The 24,124-nt window shown below is 43.3% G+C and overlaps 2 protein-coding genes across 3 annotated transcripts in view; one reads left to right on the plus strand and one right to left on the minus strand.

Annotated features, from left to right (window-relative positions):
- LOC120066026 (L-fucose kinase) overlaps nt 1–13,220 on the plus strand; it is a 34,813-nt gene extending 21,593 nt beyond the window's left edge. Inside the window, exons 13-23 of the mRNA XM_039017084.1 lie at nt 129–202; nt 306–661; nt 981–1,197; nt 1,394–1,560; nt 2,433–2,660; nt 4,194–4,337; nt 4,757–4,876; nt 8,557–8,744; nt 9,361–9,460; nt 11,581–11,804; nt 11,996–13,220. Coding sequence (XP_038873012.1) covers nt 129–202; nt 306–661; nt 981–1,197; nt 1,394–1,560; nt 2,433–2,660; nt 4,194–4,337; nt 4,757–4,876; nt 8,557–8,744; nt 9,361–9,460; nt 11,581–11,804; nt 11,996–12,067 — 1,890 coding nt within the window. The 3' untranslated portion in view covers nt 12,068–13,220. The remainder of the gene's footprint in view (nt 1–128; nt 203–305; nt 662–980; nt 1,198–1,393; nt 1,561–2,432; nt 2,661–4,193; nt 4,338–4,756; nt 4,877–8,556; nt 8,745–9,360; nt 9,461–11,580; nt 11,805–11,995) is intronic.
- A 1,627-nt stretch (nt 13,221–14,847) lies between these two features.
- commd9 (COMM domain containing 9) lies at nt 14,848–22,617 on the minus strand. Of its 2 annotated transcripts, XM_039017086.1 has the most exons (6): nt 22,513–22,617; nt 16,661–16,786; nt 16,158–16,297; nt 15,989–16,023; nt 15,775–15,878; nt 15,283–15,420 (listed from the first exon to the last, which is right to left on the minus strand). In XM_039017086.1, the coding sequence occupies exons 1-6, from the start codon at nt 22,561–22,563 to the stop codon at nt 15,283–15,285; spliced, it is 594 nt and encodes a 197-aa protein (XP_038873014.1). In that variant the 5' UTR covers nt 22,564–22,617. The 2 variants fall into 2 exon arrangements, with proteins under 2 accessions (XP_038873013.1, XP_038873014.1); XM_039017085.1 differs by lacking the exon at nt 22,513–22,617 and having other exon boundaries at nt 14,848–15,420; nt 16,661–16,831.
- Nucleotides 22,618–24,124: the final 1,507 nt, after the last annotated feature.

Genomic DNA, 24,124 nt, shown 5'->3' on the forward strand with positions numbered 1-24,124 from the left:
AGCAAGGCGCTGTCTTCTCTCTCCTCCTTTCCACCTTCTTTAGAGATTTCACCATCTGAATGATAGGACTGTGGACAGAGGCTGTTTAGAATGTCTGTTGGTCTCTTACAGACTTTGCCCTCCCATAGGTTTCCTGCGATGACGATGGTGCCACCTTTCTGAATCACAGATGGAGTGACCTCTACAGCCGCACTGGAATACAGTAAGCATGTTAGCTTGACTGCTAACCTACTCTGCTCATGATTTGGACCCTTGGCATGATGAATGTTCTATTTGCGGGGTCCCTCTGCTCTTTCTCTCCCTAGGCCTGAGGATCTGTGGGGGTCCGGGAGGTCCCAGTCCCTCATGGAGGCCCGCCTGTTCCCAGTCTTCCAGCCGCGGGGGGGTGCGGTGGGGCTGGAGTTGGGGGTGTGCTGGCTGTTGGGTGGGCCGGGGGCACTGGAGCAGTGGAGGGCCGCGTGGAGGCTCTCTCTCCGAGAGGTCCTTTCCCTTACTGACCAGGAGGGGGAGCTGCGCTGGAGGGAGGCGCTGTTCTTCCAGGTGGGGAGGAGGAGAGTGATGGACAACTTGAAGAGCCAGAGCGATCGTGGGTTGTTGCCCAGCTTCAGGGCTGCCGTGCTTGGAGGCCAGCATGAGGAGCTCCTCTGCACACTAGACTCCAGTGAGTATTGATGTCCCTTTATTTGACCGTGAGAACACATGGGCATTTACACAAGGAGTTGCAGTGCGGAGGAGTTAGTGTCTCAGGCCCCATCTTATTTCTATCACCTTTTCAACAATTGACGTTTATGTTCTCTAAATGTGTGTCTGTGTGAATTCCTGGGGGTGCAGGTGCCTGAATGCATTATAAAGGCTCATTTTGCACTCTTGCTGTCAGACAGCCATAAGAATGGAAAAAAGGCTGGTGGAGACCAAGTAGACCTACTGTTATCTACGTGCTGACACGCCCTCAATGACAATAGTAATCTTGTGTGCTCCAGTTGCAGCGGGCAGCAGGGAGAACCTGGGAGTGGCGGCCCGCTGCCTGGCCTGTATAGCTGACGTGTTGGCCTGCCTGGCCGGGGAGGGCCGAGGGGGGCTGAGGAGCGGGCCGGCTGCTAACCCCGCCTGGAGCCATGCCTTCTCCATCCTGGAGCAGGGAGACCTGCTGGGTGGAGTCCAGGCCCTGGCCACCGAGAGAGCCAAATGGCTCAGCAGGTCAGACCCATACTGATACTATTAACTACCAACCCTCCATTAGTAGGGACTGCTAACATCTGCATGTTTGCACCATAATGCTTGCTCTCTGCAAATCAATTCCTTAAATCTGTGGTCAAGGAGGAAAGGAAACCATTAATTATTATAATACCTTTCAATTAAGTCAGAAGTGACAGTATATGACTGCCCCCTGCAGGCCAGACTTGCTGGTGCGTGCTGCACGGCACTATGAGGCGGCCGGGCAGGTGCTGCTACGACAGGCTGTGATGTTATCACAGAGATTTATCTCCATTGGTCAAGGTGAGGTCCCGCCCCTTGGGGAATGGCAAGATGTGGAGTGTCCTGCCAGACTGGACCTCTCAGGTGAGTCAACGGCCCTGTTCTATTTCACCCCTAGGACAGCGTTTCTAAAACTGTCTTCGGGACCTGAAGGGGTACGCTTTTAGTTTTTTCCCCTAATGTTACATAGCTGATTCAAATGATCAAAGCTTGATGATTAGTTGATTATTTAAATAAGCTGTGTAGCGCTAGGGCAAAAACCCACATGTGTAGCCCTTGGGGTCCCGAGGACCGAGTTTGGGAAACTCTGCCCTAGACCGTTCCCTTAGCCAAACTCTAATAGCAAAGCTCTTTTGAGGAGTTATCCCTACTCTTTTAAACCGGGACAAAACCCCTAAAAACATGCCGTTAGTTTTTACTCTGTTTATTTAGAACCTAACGGACATCTAGTCAAAGCTCAAACCAAGTTTATTCACCCACTGTGTCAAACAGCTGCAAAGACGTGTTTTCACCAGCACAAGTATTTAAACCCCCCTTTAGGTGGAGTCTCCTCCTTTTCTATAAACACTACATCTTTGTTGCTAGGCAGGAAGTTACGTGATGTGGGCAATAAACTGTTCCTTCTCCCTTCATGTGACCTGACCTCAGCCCCCATTCCTCATTAATCCACAGCTACCCACCCTTATTAGTGACCGCAACCATGTGATTGCCTTTCCCTTACTTAGTAATATGCCAAACCCCTGGCTCTTATCCAACCTCCATTGACCCAACCATATACATTCCTCATACATGTACCCATTAACGTCTAGTATAGCAAGTATTTCAAACTGGAACCCAACAATGCTATGGGATGCTTAGTTTAACATATAATTGAATGGAAAGTCATTAGCCTGGTCCTATATCAGTTTGTGTTCTCGCCCGTAGGAGTACTTCTCACTATAGGCTCTATCCCACAGGTGGCTGGAGCGACACTCCGCCCATTGCCTTTGAACATGGCGGCGCAGTGGTCAACGTGGCGGTGAAGGTTGACGGGAGACGGCCCATTGGTGCCCGAGCTCGTCGCATCAAAGAGCCCCGTCTGCTATTGGTCAGTTCCAGCGGAGTACAGGATGATGCTATCGCCATGGAGACAGTTTGCGAGAGGCTGGAGGATCTGAAAGACCACTGTGTGCCATATGCACCTGGTAAGACTTAAATGGGCATTTTTATGTACATTTTTTTGTCCATTTAAAAAAACATCAAATTGATCAGAAATACAGTGTAGACATTATTGATGTTGTAAATGACTATTGTAGCTGGAAACGGCAGATTTTTTTTTTCTATGGAATATCTACATAGGCGTACAGAGGCTCATTATCAGCAACCATCGCTCCTGTGTTCCAATGGCACGTTGTTAGCTAATCTAAGTTTATCATTTTTAAAAGGCTAATTGATCATTAGAAAACCCTTTTGCAATTGTTAGCACAGCTGAAAACTGTTGTCCTGATTTTAAAGAAGCAATAAAACTGGCCTTTAGACTAGTTGAGATTCTGGAGCATCAGTATTTGTGGGTTCCATTCCAGGCTCAAAATGGCCAGAAACAAGTAACTTTCTTCTGAAACTCGTCAGTTTATTCTTATTCTGAGAAATTAAGGCCATTCCATGCAAGAAACAGCCAAGAAACTGAAGATCTCGTAGAACACTGTGTACTACTCCCTTCACAGAACAGAACTAGCTCTAACCAGAATAGAAAGAGGAGTGGGAGGCCCCGGTGCACAACTGAGCAAGAAGACAAGTACATTAGTGTCTAGTTTGAGAAACAGACTCCTCAGAAGTCCTCAAATGGCAGCTTCATTAAATAGTACCTGCAAAACACCAGTCTCAACGTCAACAGTGAAGAGGCGACTCCGGGATGCTGGCCTTCTAGGCAGAGTTGCAAAGAAAAAGCCATATCTTAGACTGGCCAATAAAAAGAAAAGATTAAGGTGGGAAAAATAACACACACTGGACAGAGGAAGATTGGAAAAAAGTGCTATGGACAGACGAATCGTAATGTACGTAAGAAGTGCCCATCAAGCCAATCCAACTTGTGGGAGGTTCTTCAGGAAGCATGGGTTGAAATCTCTTCAGATTACCTCAACAAATTGATAACTAGAATGCCAAAGGTCTGCAAGGCTGTAATTGCTGCAAATGGAGGATTCTTTGACGAAAGCAATGTTTGAAGGACACAATTTACTATTTCAATTAAAAATCATTATTTATAACCTCGTTAACGTCTTGACGATATTTCCTATTCATTTTGCAACTCATTTCATGCATGTTTTCATGGAAAACAAGGACATTTCTAAGTGACCCCAAACTTTTGAACGGTAGTGTATGTGGGCCGTGCTGATCAGTAAGTGTGTGTGTGTGTGGAGTCTTGTGTGGCATTTCCATGTATTTTTGGGGGAAATGATCTTAATAATAATTCTATATCCTTGTGCTGTCTGACTGCTATTGCGTGATCCAGTTTTTCATAAAGGCACATTTCTAGTTGTCATGTTTGATCACTTTGTCTTTGATCATAGTCCAGGTCATGCTTTGATCAATAATGTTGTGGTAAAACTGGCAGCTGTCACCGTGAACACTAAATGCTCACCAATTAAAAGGGTGCATAAACAGATTTGATGTGTTTTTACGCTGTACTACATCCCTGTTGGTCATATCTGGTCATCTGCTCTCGTGTGTGTGTGTCCCAGCTGCCCTGTTGAAGGCAGTGTGTGTATGCAGCGGCCTGGTTACCTATCCCTCTCGGCAGTCCCTGGATGAGCAGCTCCTGCAGCGCTGGGGCGGAGGGGTGGAGATCCACACCTGGTCCCTCCTGCCGCACGGTTCAGGACTGGGTAAGAAGAGCAATGTGTTGTGCTCAATAGGGCATGTAACAGAAAACATTTAGCAAGACATTGGTCTTGCAAAACGGAGAATGTTTTTGCAATGGAAAATGTATTGTCGTTTTTATTAGCGAGTCTAAGTAGTCCCTCCCTGTTTCAGTCTGTTTTCTTCCATTTGGTGCCTAATGCACATAACCACGGGGCACTGTCAGCATCTCATAACACATAAACCACCACATTGTCTCTTGTGGTGCTGCAGAAAAAGCAAAAAACACTACTTGGTCATCAATGACAAGAATTGGGCTAGTCCTGCACACATTGACCACTCACTCCTTCATCCTTCTCTCCCCTTTCCCTCACATCCCCCCTCTCACTCTTTCTCCATCTTTCTCCCCGTTTATCTCTCTCACTGCGTGTTGTTGCACCTGCAGGTACCAGTAGTATCTTGGCGGGAGCGGTGCTGGCAGCCGTCTACAGATGCACGGGGCGAACCTACGACACAGACTCCCTCATTCACGCTGTTCTCCACCTGGAGCAGATGCTGACCACTGGTGAGATAACACGCACTCATTCACTCGCTCACAAAAACACATACAGTGCATTCAGACCCCTTGACTTCTTCCACATTTAGTTTGTTACAGCCTTATTCTAAAAGGGATTAAATAAATACATATCCTCGTCAATCTACACACAATACTCCATAATGACAAAGTGAAAACAGATTTTTTGAATTTTTTGCAAATGTATTCAAAATAAAAAAACGGATACCTTATTTACTTAAGTATTCAGAACTTTTGATATGAGACTCAAAATTGAGCTCAGGTGCATCCTGTTTCCAATGATCATCCTTGAGATGTTTCTACAACTTGATTGGAGTCCACCTGTGGTAAATTCAATTGATTGGGCATGATTTGGGAAGGCACACACCTGTCTATGAAAGATCCCACAGTTGACAGTGCATGTCAGAGCAAAAACCAAGCCTTGAGGTTGAACGAATTGTCCGTAGAGCTCCGAGACAGGATTGTGTCGATTCACAGATCTGGGGAAGGGTACCAAAATATTTCTGCAGTATTGAAGGTCTCCAAGAACACAGTGGCCTCCATCATTCTTAAATGGAAGAAGTTTGGAACCACCAACACTTTCTAGAGCTGGCCGCCCAGCCAAACTGAGTAATCGGGGGAGAAAGGCCTTGGTCAGGGAGGTGACCAAGAACCCCATGGTCACTCTGACAGAGCTCTAGAGTTCCTCTGTGTTGATGGGAGAACCTTCCATAAGGACAACCATCTCTGTAGCACTCCACCAATCAGGCCTTTATGGTAGAGTGACCAGAAGGAAGCCCTTCCTCAGTAAAAGACACATGACAGCCTGTTGGGAGCCAAAAGGCACCTAAAGACTCTCAGACCATGAAAAACAAGATTCTCTGGACTGATGAAACCAAGATTGAACTCTTTGGCTTGAATGCAAAAGCTTCACGTCTTAATGAAACCTGGCACCATCCCTACGGTGAAGCATGGTGGTGGCAGCATCATGATGTGGGGATGTTTTTCAGCAGGAGGGACTGGGAGACTAGTCAGGATTGAGGGAAAGATGAACGGAGCAAAGTACAGAGAGATCCTTGATGAAAACATGCTCCAGAGTGCTCAGGACCTCAGACTGGGGCTAAAGTTAACCTTCCAACAGGGCAACAGCCCTAAGCACACAGCCAAGACAACGCAGGAGTGGCTTCGTGACAAGTCTATGACTGTCCTTGAGTGGCCCAGCCAGAGCCCGGACTTGAACCCGATCAAACATCTCTGGAGAGACCTGAAAATAGCTGTGCAGCGACGCTCCCCATCCAACCTGAGAGAGCGTGAGAATATAATACAGGTGCACCAAACTTGTAGCGTCATACCCGAGAAGAATCAAGGCTGTAATTGCTGCCAAAGGTGCTTCATCAAAGTATTGAGTAAAGGGTGTGAATATTTGTGTAAATGTAATATATATATATATATATATATATATATATATATATATATATATTTCTTTTTAATACATTCGCAAAAATGTAAAAATTAACAGTTTTTGCTTTGTCATTATGGGGTGTTGTGTGTAGATTGATGACCAAAAAAACACATTTTATAATGGGGCTGTAGCGTAACAAAATGTGGAAAAAGACAAGGGGTCTGAATACCTTCCGAATGCACTGGACACAGGATACCATTCACATCCTGTGCTGTGTGGCTCAGGTAAGGCATGGTCTTTGCAACGTTAGGATAGAGGGATCAATTACCGCTGGGGCCACCGATACGAAAATCTATTCACCCACATGTGAGTTCCAAATATCTGTAACTGTCCCCAAAGCATGAGATGTTTTTATGCTTGTGAAGAATGCCCTCACTGTGGCAAAATGTGATTGTTACGCATCAGGACAGTTAACCCACTCTGCCCTTAAACCATGGCGTGATGCGTGCTAATTATCTATAGGTTATGTTTCAACTTGTCAATCTCTAATTATTTTCAAACAAGGTTTATTTAACAGTTTGAATTGAGGGGTGTTTCGCCCTCCTCAATAATTCACATAGAAGCAGCCCATTTCCCAAAAATGTACGTTTGTCCAGCTCATTGTAATGCCTCAAACTTCTCTCTTAGATGAGTGCCCAAGCACTTCCCCAGTGTTTCTTAGGATCAAGTATGCAGACATTTGTGCATCTCCAATGAGAACAGAACCTGCACTAACTTTTTTCCCCCTGGCGCATTTTCCGACTGGCGTCCGGACATGGCTAGAAGGGATCCATTTTAGCTAATCCTAACCCTTTTCCTAACCTTAACCTAATTCTCTTAACGTGCTACGTTAATTTTCCTAACCTGGTATGAAAAGTCAAATCTGACAAAAGCTGGGATCCCTTCTAGCCGTAACCCTGGCGCCCGTGTTGCCTTCATTGTTGTTTTCCTTACTTATAATAACTTTGGATTCTTGCATAGATTGTAATGGACACGTGTGTAAAATACCTTTTTGAAGGTTGTACTGATTATGATGAGCTAATGCTAAGCCACAGGCACATCACAGGGGCTAAAAAGCTGAAGCATCAGTTTAGAACGTTTTCTCACCACCAAATATAGAAGTGAGAGGAAGTCCAGTCGTTAGTAGTGAAACTGGGCTGAGATTCTGGTCATTTTCTCATCTATGAAAGATCTGATCTCAACACATTTTTCTGTTCCCAAAACTAGAATCCGCTACAAACACAGTGCACTACGTTTTATAGATTTTACACTTTTCCAAAGTATAAAAAAAAATGGCGTTGTTTAAGAATGCAAGTTCGAATTGAGTTTGTGCACACGCACTCTTCACAGAGGAGGCGTTCCCTGACTGAAAATGCAAATATACGCTACAATGCGCCAATAGGATCTCACTAGCTCATGCTTGGCTTTGCTCACCTTCTTCCTTGTTCTGCCCACTATGCTTCATTTACTCCCACTGTAAACGACACAGATAAACCAGCTTGGGTCAGTTATAAATATATTTTGCTAAGCTGTTTGCCGGCTATGTGTGGAGCCATGTTTGTTGACATCATTCAATGCATTCTGAGTCACGAAAACATCTGTCAGACAAAAGATGTTATAGCAAGGTGAAGGGATGGTTCACTCGAACTTCTGGAAGTGAATGACGGTAGACGACACACCCCCCTTCGTCTTTAACATGCATACTGCAAACAGACCCAACTCATCTTGTTACCTCTTATCTTTGGTTGATGGAGAAAAACAACCATGGCGGCGTGCACAACTACCCACCATCGGACTACTTTAGACTTTTAGAAAGGGTTTTACTCAATTTTTTTGATCACTGGTGAGCTCACCCATGATGTGATAGTGTGAATAGTAATTGTTAATTCATATTATGGTTTCTATCAGCCGAGAGTTGGCTAAATATGACAGCTTGTGTTAGCTCACTTTTTTCTCAGTTAGTGCTAGGACCAATGTAGCCTATATAACACAATAATAATTGCACTTTTTTTGTGATAAAACAGTGTGGCCAGCTCAAACACGTCAATCGTAACTAGACATTCTAATGAAGTGTTCTAATTCACACCGGTTTGAGCGTACACAGCAGGGACCACCCGTGTCAAAGGGTTTTAAATCGCTTTGGATAAAAGCGTCTGCTAAATGGCATTATATTAATAGAATATTATATGATATGTTATTTGTTATGATGCACTCATTCTGTTTCCTTCTCTCTCCCGGTCTCCCTCCTGAGGTGGTGGTTGGCAGGACCAGGTCGGAGGCTTGGTGGGGGGAGTAAAGGTGGCGCGCTCCAAAGCCTGTCTCCCCCTCCGGGTGGAAGTGGAACGTCTCCCTCTCTCCGACGACTTTCTGCTCTCACTGCAACAGCATCTCCTGCTGGTCTACACCGGCAAGACTCGGCTTGCGCGAAACTTGCTGCAGGTTAGCCATCCAGCTTTCCACTTAGCCATCCAGCCTTCCACCATCCACTTATTCAAAGTCACAATGTTAACCCCTTAACTTTATACCATTCATTGAAAAGACTGACTTTTTGTACTTTCAAAAAATAATTGTAACTTATAAATCAGGCCTTTTAGTCTGTATTGAGTTTAAATCTCCACTGTAATAAATCCAACACTTTGTGACTCTGTGTGCTAGAACACCTTGTTAGTGCTTTTAGGGTTCAAGTTTAGGGTGCAAAATATCGTTTTAGGATTTAATGAGGTTCTGTAAAGTTCCTCTTAATATATTTGCACCAAGCATCCACACTTCCTGTTTCCACAAAAATATTTCTGATCACTTCCTGTTTACAGTGTACAGTTGTGGTAGAACACTTCCTCTCAGTGCTGCAGGCATTTTATCATTTCACATGTACCATGTATTTACTAGCACAAACCTTTCAAAAGTCCATGATCAAAACAGTACGTCAACTGCTACAGCTACTTAGAGGAATAGCCAAGGAGAGGAAGCAACTTCAGACTACTGAGATGTACCCCTGGTACAGTTTGAAGGATGTTGGGTGTCTCGTCTCTAAAATGGCTGCCATGTTGTTGTGCAGGACACGGTGCGGCGCTGGTACAGCCGTGTGCCCTCCATCGTGGAGAACGCCGGGCAGCTAGTGGACAACGCAGAAGAGTGTGCCCGCGCCTGTACAGAAGGTGAGAGGGAGAGGAATGGTCTTTCAAACTCATACCTAAGTGGGGCTACATTTTAATTGGCAGATTTTTTTTTCTTGCTGCACCTGTTTCAAGACATGATAATGGTCCCTTCTAAATGAAAACAAATTTCACACACACACACACACACACACACATATATATTATTTAGTATATGTAAAGACAAGATTAAATCAAGGATAGTGTGATGGGTGACAATATTAGCCTATCACTTGTGAATGACGCCCTGCTTAAGGTAAACAGTGCATTCTTTTTTTTGGTGACATTTTTAACTCAGTCGCACACCTCATGTAGCCTAGCCCATAGGCCTATATGTTTTGATAAGGTTTGTATTACAACTAAAGTGGCCAAATAAAGCACATTCATCCGCTTTACAACAGGTGTAGAATCTAAATGGCATACATACGCAGTGTGTGTGTTTCAAGTTTGGGGGAAGATCATTTTCACCATAAAAATGCACCTTGATAATAAAAGCAATACATGCATAATCACATTTGTTGTCACTTTTTTGTGAATGGTGTTTTCCTGCTAATGGAACATTCACTCTTTTAGCCTAATGTCGTGTGCACATTGCTAGGCTTATAATGTGAAGAAATTGCCTAATAGTTTATCAACATTTTAAGCTAAACATTCTAATTTGTTGCGTCAGGCTCATTGCTTAAAACAGTTTTTTTTTATGCTAGAGGTTGTATTCATTTGGGATCTATCACATCCCACAACTGTCCCAGACTATGTATGGAATATATATTTCTCGCACAGAATAGAGTAGGTCAACTTTTGTACTATGCGGGATAGTAGATTGACATAGGCTAGTGCTTTTGCTGTTTGTTAGGCCTACTCATCTTGTTGGCTGACGAAAAGTAAATGTGGACAGTTCTTCCAATATCTTCAATATGCGCCTCGGAATTGGTTAAAAACGTGCACAGTTGTGTCCCAGATGTCTGTCTTCACTTGTAGCCTGTGAGAAAGACCCGATCACCTGACGGGGAGCCATGTGAATGAGGGGTGCTTCGGCAAGCTGGTCACTATCTGGAAAAGGCATGGATTTTTTTTAGGGTGCATTACATCCACACAAAGGGGATGAAGCCTGGAAATTCAAGGCATTATCAAGTGCTTGTCAAATTGTGAGTGAGAGACTGATTAAGTGTGTACAGCCTGCACAAAAAAGAAAGCAGAGCTCAAGCCTTTCATGTAACTTTTTTCCAATCATCATTGTTCGCATCCTACATCCTTAGACTATATTAAAATCAAAACATATAGCCCAACATTTGTATCACAACTAAAGTTACATAAATAACTCTAAATTAAGCGTATAGGAGTACCTGTTTCTTTGTTAACTGCTCAATACAGAATATTCGCATGTGCGCACTCCCTCAAATTTGTTTGGAGAAAATATACTTTCAATTTAATCAGCTTTGTTCAATTGTATTCTACATACTATTAAATAATGCCACGGAATTGTAAACAAATCTTGTTTGCTAAATGAACTAGTGTAGCCCACAGCCATTTGGCATAGCCAGATCAGGGCCTAACATAAGGACAACTCCGAGTATGCTATTCTGTTCTTCTGAAATACACATTTTCTTCATCATGTTTCTTTAGACCTGTCTAAAATACATAATGGATGTATTGTGATAGTAACAGGCATAGTTTTTATTGTAGGAGGCATAGTTTAGGGATTATTATTCAGTGGCTTGTAGGCTATGCGTGGAAGCCAGGAGATGCTTAATGTGTTTATGTTAATTAACGGTCAATTACCGTGAGACCGGCAGTTATTTGCTTGACAATCACCTGCTGACAAAATGTCATGACCGCCACAGCCCTAGTCTGCTTGTTGTAAATATATTAAAGGAACTTTACAGAACCTCATTAAATCCTAAAACTATCTTTTGAACACTAAACTTGACTAATGCACTAACAAGGTGTTCTAGCACACAGTCAGAACGTGTTGGATTTATTACAGTGGACATTTAAACTCAATACAGACTAAAAGGCCTGATTTTATAAGTTACAATTATTTTTTGAAAATACAAAGTTTTTCTTAAGTCAGTCTTTTCAATGAATGATATAAGTTAACCCCTCTCCCCTCCATCTCCCCTTAGGCTCTCTCCCCAGGCTGGGGGCTTGTCTGGAGCGTTACTGGTGCCAGAAGAAGGTGATGGCTCCGGGGTGTGAGCCGGCAGCTGTGCGGACCATGATGGATGCCCTGCGCCCGCTGGCCCTGGGACAGACTCTGGCTGGGGCGGGCGGAGGGGGCTTCCTCTACCTGCTGACCCGCCAGCCGCAGCAGGGGGAGGCAGTGCGTCAGGTCCTCAACAACACACAAGTGAGTATATAGACAGATGGCGATATACTGAAAGGATCTGGAATAGTTCAAATGAAGATGGCAGGGAATGAACAGGGCAAAGGTATATCAGTCCTATGTGTTTAAAACTTGAATTTAAAAATAAACCATTTAAAAGCAGAATTCAGCTATGCTCAGCGTTTCAGCTGACATTGACTGTTTTTGTGTCCCAGGGCCTCCGAGATTTCAGTGTCCATCTAGTTGAGCTGGACATGGACGGCATCACACTGCTGAAGTCTTCCTGAGACAGACAGATGGACGTCTGGACCCTAAGCCATTTTTATACACATTTCTAACTACTTTCATGATCTATTGGGGGACGGTTACTGTTAGGACATATCACAGGAGGTTGGTGGCACCATAATTGTGGAGGACGGGCTCGTGCTAATGGCTGGAGCAGAATGAATGGTATTAAATACATCAGACACATGGTTTCCAGGTGCTTGATGCCATTCCATTTGCTCCCTTCCAGCCATTATTATGAGCCGTTCTCTCCTCAGCAGCCTCCACTGGGACATATACACCTTTCAAACCGAGACATTTTTCCACCAACTTTATGCCGACTTCTCTCTATATAAGAAAGGTATTGCCTGCGACAAAGCCTATATGTTTATTTCCGCCAACCGACCTACGGTAAAGTTCTGCCTACGGCTTAGTAGGAAATGTAGCCATAAAATCCTGAGGCGGAATTGGCACGCACTACGCTCTTAAGCTCTTGATGGTTGCTAGACAGCTGCCATTACTACTATCATCCTGGCAGTTAGAAACTTTGCTTTGTTAGGGAGCAGGCGTAGGATTTTATATTGAGTGTCTTCTTCATGACACCGATAGAAAACAATAGCAACCTATATTTTCAAAAGCATTGGAGTCTCGTGTTCCTACTGCGTGTGATCAGTGCTAATACATGAGCCAACTAGACAAGACGATCATGAGCAGCACTCACCTCAAATGTAGGCCTATTATAACAATTGGATGACTTTGCGAGTTTAAGTAAACAATAATTTGATGCCTTCAATTGAATTAGCCTACTTTATTCCAATATTTTCATCATTCAGTGATATTTGTTTCCACAGTTGTGGTTAAGAAAATAGTGCATGTGGTGGGCTATGCGAAGAGATGGGTGAAGTGACATGCCTCGCAGAGTGAGGGTTGGAAAGAGGTGACACGGAGATTAAAAAAATGTATAATCGGGTTTAATTTGGGCTCTGTTAAATATTTGTTTTAATGTTGCAAGTTGTGTGGGATATTCTTTGTATTTTATTCTGAGCCTACTGTAAAATGTGTGACTGTCTTTTTCTGTTAAATAAACAAAATAAATATTGATTTCATGTGCATGCTACAACCATAGAGGCTGCACAGACCAGTAACACAATTAAACTCTATCCCTTTGAAAATCTTTTTTATTAGTCTTATGTTTCTTAGGATCTGCCTAAACAAATTAATAATGGATTTTTGTTATGGTGTATATTCAATGGAATTATGAAAATAGACAACCACCCACATCTGGACACCACTACAACCACTCGTCCACGGCATGTACACGGGAGGTATAAAAGGCGTATGCGGGCAAGAATGGGCCTGTTTGGGGGTCATATAAACATTGGGAGAAAACAATTTACCAGGCAAAATACTGTGTGAATGCAGTAACAGTGGTGTAGTTTTTTGGGTATCTGTACTTTTACTATTTACATTTTTGACAACTTTTACTACACTATATTCCTAAAGAAAATTATGTACTTTTTACTCCTTATATTTTCCCTGACACTCAAAAGTACTCATTACATTTTGAATGCTTAGCAGGACAGGAAAATGGTCAAATTCACACACTTATCAAGAGAACATCCCTGGTCATCCCTACCTCCGATCTGGCGGACTCACTAAACCGTGTTAGTGTTGGAGTGTGCACCTGGCTATCTGTAAAAAAAGAAAATGGTGCCGTCTCTGCTTAATGTAGTGAATTTGAAATGATTTATACTTTCAGGCTGAATCGCAACCGGCCGTGATTGGGAGTCCCATAGGGCAGCGCATAATTGGCCTAGAGTCGTCTTGGTTTGGCCGTCATTGTTAGTAAGAACAAATTCTTAACTGACTTGCCTAGGTAAATAAAAAAATTCTACCACTAATGGACACAGTCCAGGATACCCTTTCACACTCAATCCCCCAGATGGCAGCGACCGGGTCCAGGTGCTGAGCTTGGTTGATAAGCACACCTGTTTGGGGTTTTAGGCTGGGTTTCTGTACAGCACTTTGAGATATCAGCTGATGTAAGGGCTATATAAATACATTTGATTAGTGCTGCCAATTAGGGTGATCGTCAGTCAGCGTCTCAGCTTGCAAGCTGTGAGGCTGCTGGTACGTTTGGTAGCCATGAGGCCTTTCGTTTGGACATGCCTGTTGGTGGTTTCGTCACCATCTGAACAAATAAAAATCCGCTTGGACGGCCAACCAAGAGGTCAAGAGTCGGCCCTGGACCAAGGTAAGTTTGCGGTATCCCTTTGCAACATCTAAGCACATACGTTGATTACTCACAAATGCACACATTCGTGTTACAGGACCCCTAGACAAAGCGTGTGCAACAATATCTGCAGGCTAGTTATGGGTTTCGTCACACTACTAACTGCTACTTTCCCACGCAACAAGATCAACACACTTGATCAAAATGTTTAATATGGTGTTTTGATATGGGAATATTTGTTCATAGAAATCTTTGAAAGATGATCCCAACACCAAAGATTTGGCTTGTTAAGTTGCATGTTAAATGTAGGGGCCTCCTGGTAACAAAAAGGCTGTAATAAGAGACTGTAGCCTGCCTTGTATTTGCAGTGTACAATATAATTGTAAGGGAAATGAGGCATTAACATACTACTTTAAGCAATTTTGTATTTGAATGAAGATAAACCGTAACTAACTGTTTACGGTCTGAGACTAAAATACATTTGATACATGTAATCCAGCTCTGCAATATCTTGGTCCTGTGTATTGACTGATTTGATGGTCCTAGTACTAGAGCAGTAAAAAGACAGACTTCAGCATTAATCTCTTAATTTATTGACAAAGATTGAATTCAAAAGACCCTCTGGCACTCCAGATCAGTGCTAATGATGGGATTGTTTGTTTCTTCCCCCCCCCGGGACTAGAGTAAAGAGTCTCTTCTCCTTTTCCATCATTTAGCCCATGTCTAAAATTGATACCTCTTCTTTCCCACTTTCCTTAAAACGGCACTGACGCAAAACCTTTGTGGCTGATACCCTGGCATTGTGTCACTGACATCGCGTGAGCCACTTTATCAAGTGTTTACATCGGAGACATGTCGATTAGTAGAAAATGGGCACCCATAATTGATTTCTCTGTTTTCAGATTTGTGCAGATAAATGAGAGGAGATGAGGAGTAAAAGTCACTTTAGAGTATGGAGAATGATGCACCCAAGGCCTCTGGTGTGGCCATTCCGGTGAGGGGGTCTCATTTTCCGGCCACCACTGACAATTGGTCACGGATCCGGCCCAGGCCGTCCAGCATGGTGTCCAGAGTCTCCTTGCTCAACTCCACCGTGACCGATGACAGAGCGCCACTGCCCCTTAGACAGCTGGAGTCCTCCACCTGCAATGGCAACACAATGTTAGTGACAGTCACTTATACCCAGACCTAATTCAACCAGCCCTTGGTGTATCATCTAAGCATTTATAAATGTTATTGCTCTTAAAGGTGTTACGGTGCATGGATGTAAAGCAGTGCTTGACTGACTGAAATGGGTACCAGTACAATACTTTTTAGCTAATATTCTGAGGTGCAGGAACTCGAGCAGTAGAACATTTGAGGTGGCGGTACTCTGCTCCGGTGAGCTCCTGCCCATGTCAAGCACTGGATGTATGTGACAAAGTGCAGAAAATTGTAATATTATGGTGAGGAGAACACATGTTTGTGGAGACCCGTGCATGGCGCACATTGGCATACCTTCATGTGCACCAGGCAGGTGGGCACAGCCATGCGACTGACCGAGTCAGATGCCGTCTTCATGTCGACTCTCCAGTCCATCTCCACTAGATGGGGCAGCGAAACTGGAGAACATTCAACCAACAGTTGGGGCAGTGTCAGGGTTGGTACTACTCACTCATTCCGTAACTGATAGTTCATAGAATAGGGCTGGAATATGAAAGAACATGCTTACTTTGATTAGACAGAGCCTCATTTCTCCATGGGGGGCTACAAAAAGAAAAGAAAAATCAGTAACCATATTTCAAACATTTGACACCATTTCAGTTCCCAAAATTGGACATGTACGTTGTAGAACCATGAGAAAGTGGTCCGTGGTAAGCATGGGAGGAATGGCTACAGACCTGTGCTCAAGCATAATCTTGGTAATGAGGTTCTTGAGGCTGGGGTGGAATGACTTGGGGAATAGCACAAGGATCTGCTCGGGCGCTGTCAGGTTATGGAATAGGATGTGGTGAGAAAGGGTGTGCAGGGCTGCAATAAGCTGGAAGAGAAGAGCACTGGATCAATTGGTGTCCTCTCCCAGATGATCAGTTTGACAAACACTGGTGGTTTGAGAGACACTGGTTTAGAGCATATGTGTACAGAGTCATGTTGGTGGTTCTATACAGTAGGCCTGCATTCTGTAGTAATATTGTAGGAAATGGCGACAGCACAATGCCCTTCGCAGATTTTGAACCCGGGTCGCCATGCTTTACTATGTCCCTGACATGTAAACGCTTCTTGGAATCTGTTGAATTAGTGAATGGCAGTTAGAATTAGAAAGCTGCCGTCTGTGTGCAGTGCACCCTGTTTCTCTCCTTGGTTGATGACTGATATTGCAATTACTTCACTTTCTCACACTCACCTCCTTTGCCTCGATGGCAGATACAGACAGGGTCCCTGCTGTACTTTCCGCGAGTCGCCATGACTCAGGGGCTCCAGAAGGGAAGCTGTCAGCACACAGCTGCCGCACTGCGTCCTTCGATGGAGCCTTCTCCCATTCATGGTAGTGAGTCGACATGAAAGGGATTAGAGACAGAAGAGCCCTGAATGATCTCACAGTGAACATCTATAGACTACAGAGGCACATTATGGGATAGGTAAGACTAGCCTTACAGTGGCGTGTATTCATGGGTGCCAAGGGAAGCCATCATTTTCCTTCAATTCACAAGAGGCTGAATGTATTTTACCGGAGAAAGCATCCGAGCAAGCGAATAAGTGCCCCTCTGTATGTGTAGCCCATCTATCATTGAATGCAAGGGAAGCCAGCGAGCTTTATCAAATAAGCCAATCAGCATTGAGCTTTTTATCAAATAAGCCAATCAGCATTGAGCTAACTGAACGAGCTCAACTATAAATGGCCCTGGCCCACACCAAAAAAAGTCAAGGGAAGCCAGTTTGGATTTGGCTTCACACCAATCACAACAAAAGCCAGATGTCGTTGACAGAAAACATTTGAATTGTTGTATTGTTCTCCAGTGGCTAGCTACAGTGCATTCAGAAAATATTCAGAACCCTGACCTTTTCCACATTTTGTTATGTTACAGCTAGGGATGCATGATATATCGGTGAACATATTGGAATCGGACGACATTAACTAAAAATGCCAACATCGGTATCCGCCCGATGTCTGTCCAGTTACACACTGATGTGCAAAACCGATGTCAAAGCTGACGCCACAACGCCACAACATTCCTAACCTAGCCCACAATGTCTGCTGTGTGGATCGAGCAGTCAAGTTAAGCAGTCATTTGAAAGAGTAAGAAAATTTCAGCGAGACAACTCAAAGGCAAAATCCATTTAACGCCAAGATAATGGAATTCATTGCCCAATCAAATTGTTCTCTGTTGTGGGTGATGTTGGCTTTCGCCAACTGGTCGAGCACCGGTACACACCACCAAGTGTGCTATTTTTCAGATGTTGCCCTACCGGAGTTACAGTAATAGCGTCACTGCTATTAGCTTCATGACATACTATGGAACGCCGTTTGGGGCTTTGCGTGTTAAATAAGCTTTCACTTTTACATCAAATAACAGTTATATTATAGAATGTTGTGTGTTGTGAAATTGCATGTGCAAGCCAAGCGCCACCACTATAAGTAGCACTGTCAAAGCTTTACAAAAGTCTACAAGCAAGCAAACACCGGCCACAAACAATGTGTTTACAATACCGCGTTGGTAATTAAGCCTTATTTGTTCAACCGCAACTTCAGGGGTAGCTAGCTAGCTTTAGCTTGGTACCTAGATGGCACCAATACAACCAGCCTGAAAACAATGACCAGTAGAAACTGCAGTCCTTTCCATTATTCTTAGCAATGAGTTAGGAATCCTTGTAAGTATTAGCTAGGTAGCCACTTGATCGCCTATTGAAATTGAACTTCATGTTCATGAAAATAAATAGCTAGCTAGCTACTTAACCCTGTTGCCCAAAGCTAAGGTTATAAGCAGCCAGCTAGCTTCATCTGGCTAGTGAGACTCGACCGAACCGGGTTACGTGTTTTGAGAAGCTAGCCACAATAAGGATTAGGGACAATAGTGGAATTTGCAGTTTGCCTACGGAATAAAAGTACCTCTGAAAGTGATGCAGAAGGTTACAATTGCCACAAGATTTGGCATGGGTCCCCAGATCCTCAAAGTTCTACAGCTGCACCATCGAGAGCATCCTGCCCGTTTGCATCACCGCCTGGTATCTGACCGTAAGGCACTACAGAGGGTAGTGCGTACGGCCCAGTACATCACTGGGGCCAAGCTTCCCGCAATCCAGGACCTATATAATATGCGGTGTCAGGAAAGCCCATAAAATTGTTAGACTCCAGTCACCCTAGTCATAGACTGTTCTCTCTGCTACCGCACGGCAAGCGGTAGCGGAGCACCAAAAGGCTCCTTAACAGCTTCTACCCCCAAGCCATAAGACTCCTGAACAGCTAATCAAATGGCCACCGGACTATTACATTAAATTGTGACGTGCAGTCATATTCAAGTCCTGATTGGTCAACAAGCTTATTTGACACGTCAAACTGTTATTTGATGTGAATCTTTTGACACCCAAACGGCGTTCCATAGAAATCCTGGTTGAGAATGAAACAACTGAACACCAACACAGCACAGCAAGTAAGTGAAAGAAATAGGTTTTGATTATGTTTTACTGGTAATGGGGACATGGGTAAATGCCAACAAAATAACTTATTGGTGTGTGTGTGTAACCTTTTAACTAGGCAAGTCAGTTAAGAACAAATTCTTATTTACAATGACGGCCAAAAAAAGGACGGCGCTGGGCCAATTGTGCGCCGCCCTGTGGGACTCCCAATCACGGCCGGATATGATACAGCCTGGATTCAAACCAGGGACTGTAGTGACGCCTCTTGCACTGAGACCGCTGCGTCCATTAACTATTTAACTGTACTAGAATGCGTAAAAGGCCGCTAATTTTTTAAATATCGGTTATCGGTATCGCTTTTTTTGGCAAGGAAAATATTAGGTATCGGCCAAAAATGTCATATCAGTACATCACTAGTTACAGCCTTATTCTAGAATGTATTAAATAAATTGTTTCCCTCAATCTACACACAATACCCCATAATGACAAAGCGAAAACATGTTTTTAGACATTTTTGCAAATGTATTACAAATAAAGGCCTTATTTACATAAGTATTCAGATCCTATGCTATGAGACTTGAAATTGAGTTCAGGTGCATCCTGTTTCCATTGATCATCCTTGAAGTTTCTACAACTTGATTGGAGTTCACCTGTGGTAAATTCAAAATTCAATTGATTGAACATGATTTGGAAAGGCACACACCTGTCTATATAAAGGTCCCACAGTTGACAGTGCATGTCAGAGCAAAAACCAAGCCATGAGGTCGAAGGAATTGTCCATAGAGCTCCAAGACAGGATTGTGTTGAGGCACAGATCTGGGAAGGGTACCAAAAAATGTATGCAGCATGAATATTCCCCAAGAACACAGTGGTCTCACTCATTCTCAAATGGAAGCAGTTCGGAAGCACCAAGACTCTTCCTAGAACATGCCGCCCATGTCAAACTGAGCAATTGGGGCGAAAATGGCCTTGGTCAGTGAAGTTACCAAGAATCCGATGGTCACTCTGACATAGCTTCAGAGTTCCTCTGGAGATGGGAGAACCTTCCAGAAGGAAACCACTCCTCAGTAAAGGGCACATGACAGCCTGCTTGGAGTTTGCCAAAAGGCAGCTAAAGGACTCTCAGACCATGAGAAACAAGGTTCTCTGGTCTGAGGAAACCAAGATTGAACCATTTTTGGCCTGAATGCCAAGCGTCACGTCTGGAGGAAACCTGGCACCTTCCCTATGGTGAAGCATGGTGGTGGCAGCATCATGCTGTGGGGACGTTTTTCAGCCGCAGGGACTGGGAGACTAGTGAGGATCGAGGGAAAGATGAACGGAGCAAAGTACAGAGAGATCCTTGACAAAGACCTACTCCAGAGCGCTCAGGAACTCCAACTGGGGTGAAGGTTTACCTTCCAACAGGACAATGACCCTAAGTACACAGCCAAGACAACACAGGAGTGGCTTCGGGACAAGTCTATGAATGTCCTTGAATGGCCCAGGAAGAGCCCGGACTTGAACCCGATCGAACAACTCGGGAGAGACCTGAAAATAGCTGTGCAGTGACGCTCCCCATCCAACCTGACAGCGCTTGAGAGGATCTACAGAGAAGGATGGAAGAAACTCCCCAAATACAGGTGTGGCAAGTTTGTAGCGTCATACCCAGAAAGACTCGGCTGTAATTGCTGCCAAAGGTGCTTCAACAAAGTTCGGAATACTTCTGTAAGTTCTTTTTTTATACATTTGCAAACATTTCTGAGCCTGCTTTTTCTTTGGTATTGTGCGTAGATTGAGGGGGAAAACGAATCAATTTCAGACTTAGGCTGTAATGTAACAATGTGGAAAAAGTTAGGTCTCAATACTTTCTGAATGCACTGTAACTAAAATTGGCCATGGATGGAGATAGGGATTTTGACTTGTGGTTTTACTTAATTCTCCATACTGGCCAATGATTATAATGGCAATTCTGATCCAACCATAAATTCATACATAATGCAATAGGCCTGAGAGGATGCAAGTTCAATATATAGCTAGATATTAATATTAACTAGCTGGCTCCTCGTTGTAAGGCTAGTGAACAAGCATTTTAGTTAGGACAACAAAAAGTAAAAGCATGTAGCCTACTGTATGACAGAGTCATAGACGAAAGAGCAGTTTGGCATTTCTCTACAAGTAGGGTGAGTCATGTTTTTTTTCTTCCAATTTGGACACGCAAACACAAAGACCCCTTGCCTTTTTCCACATTTTGTTACGTTACAGCCCTACGTTACAGTACAACGCAGTTGATTTACGATAATGACACAAACATTAAACAGGACACTCATACGAGCCTTAACATCCAATTATAAGACAAAAATGCACTCATAAGCAACATGTTTAGAGGCTCTTTTTGATGGCGTTCTATAAGAACTCCCTTGTTCTGCAACCAACTGGTGCGCATTGCCCCTCGTGCTGCAATGTTTGCAAACACAAAGGTCTATGGGCGGCAACAACTCTTTTTAAGGTGGAAATGTCTGACAGATCAACTCATTAAAAGGAGGAAATCGCCATCGCCCAAGCTCGCTGCTTTCTCTTCCTTAACTCCGTCTAATCCAGACGTTCTGTGCGTCCATGAATCCACGTAAGTCCACCGAATCAGTTCAGATGAAAGGTAACAATCTGTTGCGATCGGGACATCAGTTATTGTTTATAGTTATTACCTTGGAGTGCATGCTTCAGACCTATTGTGTAATGTAAATGGGCAATGATCACAGCCCTACAGATCATCACAGGCCAATTATGCCATTGATATGGTTAATATGTAATGAAATGACAAGTACATATGAAGACAAACCTGAAAAGGATGAAATATGAAACGTCATTGTTTGCTGAACTGATCAATTCTGATATGAAACTGATGGAGATTATAGACTGAATAACCACTGATTAATCACTGATTGAATTATTTGTATTATTCTTCATGATTATGATGAATAGTTCCGAGCCTAAATGACTCAATGAGGATACCTATTGACTTCTTATTGAACTGAATTACCTAATTATGTTAATAAGAATGATTTGTGATTTGATCTTTGTGATTATGAATTTGATTGGATACATGTTGTTCTGTTTCCTTTTATGCAGCACAGACTACCCAGTAAATATACCACTTTATGGTTAAAGGAATTCCTGCCTCAGTCTCATCCATTCCTGTCACCTGACCCGTGACCACCTATTCACCTCCACTGTCAGTCATCCTACCTGTCAAGCTACCCACCCAGATTCCACTAATCTTTCAGAGGGGCACCGTCTCGCTCGCTCGGATGCTTTCCCGGTGATATGCATTCAACTTATTGGGAATTGAAGGAAATACTTTTTTTCTTGGTCCAGTTTTTGGGGTTAGCCTGTCTTCCCTTGGCACCCATGAATACACGCCACTCTTCCCGAGTGATTTTACGCACCGCTATAGTACTGTAGACTTATCAGAGCCTATTCCATACAGCAAGCCAGCCATAATAATCAAACTAGTTAACGTAACTAGCTAACGTTACGAAATGAACAAAAGCGACCGATACATCGACTGATATAACAAACCGATAACACAAAGAGTATCACACTAATAAATACAGCAAAGCCGACAAACAGTAGATAGCTTACCTTTAAAAGAATTTGCAAGGAAGAAAAATGTTCATCTGAAATGGCAGCCATCTTGAAACGTGATGCAATGAAAACACAAATGGCAATCGCAGCTAGAAAAATGTACCAGATATTTCACCGGATGTATAAATGTGAACTACCCGGTTGGCGATTCCACTTACTACCAAATATGTTGAGGAGAGGAAGCCAAGTGGCCAGCAGTGGGAGAAGATGGATTTTGGCCGACATTTTGCAAATGTTCTCATCGATTAAACATTTGATCTCGTATAGTTTTATGTTTTCAAAAATAAAATATGTAAGAGTGGACTGCATTTTGTAGACTTTAACCTTTGCCGATTTTTTTTTTTTTTTTTGCGTTTATGTTATTGCGAATTTTACTAAGTAGGCATTCCCTTACGGAAATATACAAATAAATGCTAGAACGCGTAAATAGGATCTCACTAGCTCGTCATTGGCACTGCCCACCTCCTTGCTTGTTCTGCCCATTATGATTCATGTGCTACCATTGGAAACGACAGGCTCTGGTCTGTCTTGGGTTAGTTATAAAAATCTTTGTGGAAATATCTGAAAACATCGAGTCATGTGCTCAACAAAGACCAGGGAGTACAGGTTCTTATTTTTCTTCTTGGTTTTTAAATGGCAGTTGGCAATCCCAAGGTGCTTTACACCCACCAACTGGACTGGAGTGTAAATCATTACACTTTTTATTTTTTACAAAGTACATAAAAAAACACCCTTCCATCTGTGTTTTCACCCTACACTCATTAAAAACCCACTACCCCATTCCACTTCTTTGACTCTACCTGCTCCTACACCATACCAACGACCTGGGAGGACAGAAGATCACCACTCAACACACCATGTAACACTTCTGAAGTCAAATCTTGTACACCCAAGTACTTCTCTGCAGCTGCCACAACAATATCGATTTTCTGTGATTTTTGTTCCATTTCTGCGGTACAGTTCATAACCATAGCTAAGAAGCCAACCTTACTGAAGCCAGTGGTGGGCCGTCAGGGCCTGCAAGGCCTTCTCTGCTGGCCTAAACATCATCAGAATATAATTTTTTTTAAAATATATTTTCCCACAAATATTTATTAAATTATTCCCCAGAGTAAGAGTTATACTCTTAATTTCATAGCTTTCCTCTTGGTTGCACTGCTTCCAGCCCCAGGTTGAGATTTGGAGGGCTGGTCTTTATGTTAGATCTTTTATCCAATCATATTCAGCCATCATGTGTTGCCAGGGGTCTAAAATCTGCCCTCAGGCCTTCAGAATCAACAGTGCGGGCGCTTGTAGCTTATAGTGAATGGAAATGAAAATTTAGTGTCAACCAATCAGCTTTAGAGTTGGCTATTGTACGCCTGCTGGCTGGCTCCAGTGTTACACAGGAGCCAGCTAGCAGGCGTAGTGCGTGCACGTCTTTTGATTGGATTACCAATATTGAGAGGCAGGTCCTATGGAGATCTAGGAAACTGAATTTGATAAACGAATTAATTCGCGTACTACTAAGCTGTTTTTTCAACCCACAATGGCGGAAGGAGGAGAAGATATCGATTTGGTCGAGGATATAATTATAACGCCATTCTCAAGACGAACTTTTCAAGAAAAG

The sequence above is a fragment of the Salvelinus namaycush genome, chromosome 21 (assembly GCF_016432855.1).
Source record: "Salvelinus namaycush isolate Seneca chromosome 21, SaNama_1.0, whole genome shotgun sequence".
NCBI classification, from domain to species: Eukaryota; Metazoa; Chordata; class Actinopteri; order Salmoniformes; family Salmonidae; genus Salvelinus; species Salvelinus namaycush.

Excerpts from the sequence above, each read along its gene's own strand:
- commd9 (XM_039017086.1), bottom strand. The coding sequence starts at position 22,563 with ATGGCTGCCATTTCAGATGAACATTTTTCTTCCTTGCAAATTCTTTTA. Across the intron at positions 16,298-16,660 it reads CTGCCATCGAGGCAAAGGAG|CTTATTGCAGCCCTGCACAC; the intron begins GTGAGTGTGAGA and ends CTTCTCTTCCAG. Across the intron at positions 15,879-15,988 it reads TGAGGCTCTGTCTAATCAAA|TTTCGCTGCCCCATCTAGTG; the intron begins GTAAGCATGTTC and ends AATGTTCTCCAG.